The sequence below is a fragment of the Gymnoscopelus microlampas genome, assembly GCF_963454915.1.
Source record: "Gymnoscopelus microlampas genome assembly, chromosome: 17".
In the NCBI taxonomy this organism is placed as follows: domain Eukaryota; kingdom Metazoa; phylum Chordata; class Actinopteri; order Myctophiformes; family Myctophidae; genus Gymnoscopelus; species Gymnoscopelus microlampas.
The window spans coordinates 25218397-25223396 of record NC_139954.1 but is presented as its reverse complement, the minus strand read 5'-3'; the positions used below and the strand labels follow the sequence as shown (position 1 = coordinate 25223396).

At 40.1% G+C, this 5000-nt stretch overlaps 1 protein-coding gene across 1 annotated transcript in view; it reads left to right on the top strand.

The window, feature by feature from the left end:
• The window catches only part of vwa8 (von Willebrand factor A domain containing 8), a 91621-nt gene that overhangs the window by 68979 nt on the left and 17642 nt on the right, over positions 1–5000 (top strand). Inside the window, exons 38-39 of the mRNA XM_084085238.1 lie at positions 1901–2009; positions 2159–2315. Coding sequence (XP_083941364.1) covers positions 1901–2009; positions 2159–2315 — 266 coding nt within the window. The remainder of the gene's footprint in view (positions 1–1900; positions 2010–2158; positions 2316–5000) is intronic.

The following is a 5000-nucleotide window of genomic DNA, read 5'->3' as shown; positions in this document are numbered from 1 at the left end:
GAAATTGTGCCGAAGTTCCCTTCCAAATCTTTTCCTTGAGAAACCCATTTTTAGTTACAGCGCACACAAATGAGCGACTCTAGCTGAGAAGGATTCCCCAGGAATGACTAGACATTGATTCTTATTTTTTACTGGTCAGCTTAACTGTACATAAACAGTCACAATGTCGGCGTTAAAGGTTCTATGACATTCATTTTCACTTTTTTAATTGTTTATGTTTTTTTGGGGGTTTTATGATCAATTACACCCAAAAAATCTGAACTTTGAACATTCAGTGGATTTTCTGTGGTCTGGGGTTTTCTGAATAATTAGGCTGAAAAGTAATCTGAGCTTGGCCCTTCGGCAGTGAGGTCACAGCCGATTAATCCCGCCCACTCTCCTCCTCGCCCCTCCCCTCCCCTATCCTTTGGCGGGGGGGGCGGAGCAGAGGCGATGATTGACAGGCAAAATCCCTCACCAGCGACACCCGCAGGCAAATATTTCTTTTTTCATTGCAGTTGAAAAGGCTTTAGAAATGTGAGAGAAAAACACCTGCCATGGATCAATGGAGTGGATTTTTTTGTTCAAACTTTCTACACACGTTTGAAGGACCATGACAAATACTTTTAATGTGTGGTAAAACTGAACGTCATGAAACCTTTAAACATTTAAAAACAGATCCATGCACCACAAGGTACAAAAGTTAATCAAACTAATCGATTTAATCGATTATGAAAACTAAATCTATAATCAATTTTTTTTTTTTTTCACTGTTTTGTTTATTTCAAGATTCAGAGAAAAATATGCAGAATATGCAGAGTCAAGTAATATCAAAAGTAAAAATATATAAAAAAAAGAATTGTACAATCTTACTCCAGCAAGGAGGGGACTATTATACCCTGAATCAAGTTTTTTTTCAAAACAAACAAACAAGAACAACATACAAACAAATGTGCAGATAGAAAGAGAATAATAAACAAACATCATACCACATAATACACATTACAACAAAACAACAAAACAAAACATGGCTTGATCACCCCACAAAGCAAAACATATAATGAACATAACATCTATAATCAATTTTCAAAATGAGAGAAATTAGCAGATGGTGAGCTTGTAGATCAGCTATTTCCAGTATTTTTGTGCAACACCACTTTACGACAAAGTATAAAATAGGGCTAAAAGGAGCACTTCACCCATTTTCAACCATATCTTCATATAATTGGTCCTTACTACTGTTTATTATAAGATGGCACAATTTCCATATTTTACTCTGCATCTCATTGGTGGCATGTAGACAGTTCAGTTCAGAAACCTGCCTACCAATGACATCATCAATGGGGATTCCAAGCTAATAGAAACTACAGTCTTTCTCTTCCTGGAAAGTTAGCATTGTTCTTGCATTAATAAAAAGAAAAAAAGTTTTAAACCTTGTTTGAAATTACCAAACCTATTTGATTTAGTCAATTATGAAAAATCTATCAGAGTTTTTTTGTGTTGATTCCTTTATATATAGTATAAAGCTTTTTTTTTTATTATTTGAAAAAAAAATGCTTTTTCAGTTGATTAATCAAAAAACTAGGGATGTCCGATATTATCGGCCGATATTAGCATAAAAATCGATATCGGGAAAATATCGGTATCGGTTTTTTGCTTTATAAATAAGTTACAGGAGTTTTAACTGTATATGGTGTGTGTGATATGAAATTTAAGCTTACCCTAATCACAGTAATCCCCGCATATATCGGTATCGGTTGATATCGGTATCGGTAATTAAGATTTGGACAATATCGGTATATCGGTTATCGGTAAAAAAGCCAATATCGGACAACCCTAAACGTATCAATAGAAAAATCGCTAAGAGGCTAATCAATAGCTGTAGCACTATAACCCATCCATCTCTTTCTTCTCCCTTCAGATTACCATTCAGAGGGACAGCGGTGAGGATGTCACAGCCCCGAAACACGGCAAGATCGACCCTGAAAACACACCTCATGTCGGGGGCAACCAATGGGCCGGAGGCACAGGTGGGTGCAGCTCACATTCTATGTAGAGCAAAGCACCAGTGTGCACTGTTGACATGATGATTAAACTGCACCATTATAACTCTCCTTTTGGAGGACATACTGTATAAGAACTCTCTCCTCACCTGTCTCCTCTCTTCTATCCTCTGCAGGGGGCAGGGACACGGCAGGCCTGGGCGGCAAGGGTGGTCCCTACCGTCTGGATGCAGGGCACAAGGTGCACCAGGTATCTCAGGCTGAGAAGGATGCCGTGCCCGAAGAGATCCTCAAAGCAGCCCGTGAGATGGGGGAGAAGGCCTTCAAAGAGAGGTAGGTCACACAATCTAGGCTCTGGCTGGTTGTAGCGGTCAATGGTTAAGACTCTGGAAACTACAGTATTCGCCATTTGTCATTGGCTGAGGTTTCAGATCACACAAGAGTCTTTTATTCTACGTATGCCTGCATTTTGTCATTTGCTTCTTTGCTTCTCAGCTTTCCTACCATTTGTCAAAAAGAAAACAGCTAAATACCATCTTGCAATGGGATCACACTAGCCGCGACTCCAAATTCAATTTACAATTCAGGAATATAGCAGACGCCCTTATCCAGAGCAACATACAAGTGCCAGATCAGAGCAAATGGCATGAAACTTAGTCAACAAATGACAGGGTAAATGGTCACATAAGTAGAGTGCAAAGAAAAACAACTTAATGCAACAAAGCGACTATGATACCGGGTAAACATCAAACCTAACATCTGTCTAAACAACATACTATCTAAATAACATTTGTAGTCAAGCTACTATCTAAATAACTTAACATATGTGAACAAATAACCAACAGTCATCTGAATAGTTTGACTAGCAATAATAGGGGAAAAAATAGGCCGCAAGAAGGGATACAAGGAATGAGGAGGTGAGGCGGAAAATGGGGAGTGAGTGTGCAGTCTTGACTGAGGAGGGAGAGTGTGTGTGTGTGTGTGTGTGTGTGTGTGTGTGTGTGTGTGTGTGTGTGTGTGTGTGTGTGTGTGTGTGTGTGTGTGTGTGTGTGTGTGTGTGTGTGTGTGTGTGTGTGTGTGTGTGTGTGTGTGTGTGTGTGGTGCAATGGAACAATCCAGGAAAGTTTTTTATTTTAGCCATATGTTATACTTGCAGATATGCAAGCTATACAAGTTAGATACAAGCTATACAAACTCAAAACGCGTCACTTTGTGCTGCACTATGAAGTTGTAGATCTGCTATTTGTGAACAAAATATTTGGGTTCCATGGCCAAATACATATAATTTTGGTTGTCTTTGACATGAAAAAGTTTGAGTACCACTGATATAGCATTAGCAACATAGGTTTGTCAGAAAACTGTTTTAGAATCGGCCTCAGGTCTTAATGGGTTAATATGCAACTTTTAAACTCTATTAGTATCGACAATACATTTGATGCGTTTTGCTGAAATATTTCCTCTTTTGATTCAAAGATGTTTGATTCAACATTAAACATGGTTAGTCATGAAAGTAGAATGTGTCATTATTGGCAAGAGATAAGAGAGGTTGTTTGGCAAGAACATAAAAACTGTTCATGTATCCTGAGGAACCATCACTGCTGTGAGATCATGGTCTGGCATCATCGCAAAGCCTATACTGCTTGTGCAAGGATGCGCTGTGATTGGCCAGTAGTTGGGGCAAACGCTCACCCCAAAACATGATTTACGATTCTGTGCCTGTCGGGACTCGGTACATAACTCGAACAGAGCGAACTGGAGTGGTTGAAGAGTAGCAGTGATGAGAATGACACCTATTTTGTTATTGCTGGCCACGATTGATTGATTGAATACTTTATTAACAGATTTGCAAATAGTACAGTCAGTGGTACGATTATACAATGGTGCTACAAGGATAACACAAAAAAGCCCTGAGCGCTTATTTCCATTGTGGTCCTGTGCATTCAATTCATAGAGACATTTAAATACATATAATAATATACAATAATATATCCTAGACATCATCAACACTAGTAGCAATAAAACATATATGTACGGTACAGTAAACAGTTGGGGGTTGGGAGGGGGGTAATTTCTGGTGTTAAGTTTAGACGTTAATCAGACCAGTTACCAAACTTACCATTTGCAGTCAGGTGCTCTTTTATGGCGGTTTTGAAGGAGGCTAAGGAGTCCCACTTTTTGATGTATGTTGGAAGGGCTTTCTGGTGGCATAGTAGTAGAACGAATTTGACCCCATGTTTGTGCCGAATCTGGGTTGAGTGATCAGTTGAGTTTGATCAGGTACAGAATGTACCTGTCTGAACAAGACAGATTGTTCCCTATTTACTCCCCCCCTAACTTATAGCGCCCTTGCTCGGACCTCATCCATCTGCAAACGCTGCCTTTATTGTGATCTCAACCATACACCTGTACATTTTCGGGACTGCATCTTGCACAGTTGTGACAAAATCTGTCCACAGACAGACATATGTGTATAAACACCTGGCACCCTACTGAAAACCACTTCTGTGGTAGTACCTGCAGCAATAGGTGTCTCCAGGACCACATTTTGCCATTATGACAAACACACACACAAAGTGAAAACAATACCATCCACGCTGTTGCGGGCTGGTAATAAATACAAATGTGTACAATACTTTGTACCCCCTGTGTAATCTATAATAGCAGCCTGTACAGTAAATCAACACGTCAAGCTGCTAATGAATTCCTTCCCCAAACGAAAGAATGTAAGGCAGATGTGCGACCACTGGCCCACTTTCTCACCAGACTACCTTTTCAGTACAGCTCAATTCACTGAGCGGTTACGCAAGAACCCCTAATAACCTCAATGTGGAGCTGTGCAGATGGGTTTTGGAACACCAGTCCTTATTCTATATATACTCTACCCCCCACTCTTGCCACCACCACCATCACCACAGTGCGTGATGTCACTGAGGTGCGTAATGTACCAAAGGTGCTGTTCTGTGTGTGTGTGTGTGTGTGTGTGTGTGTGTGTGTGTGTGTGTGTGTGTGTGTGTGTGT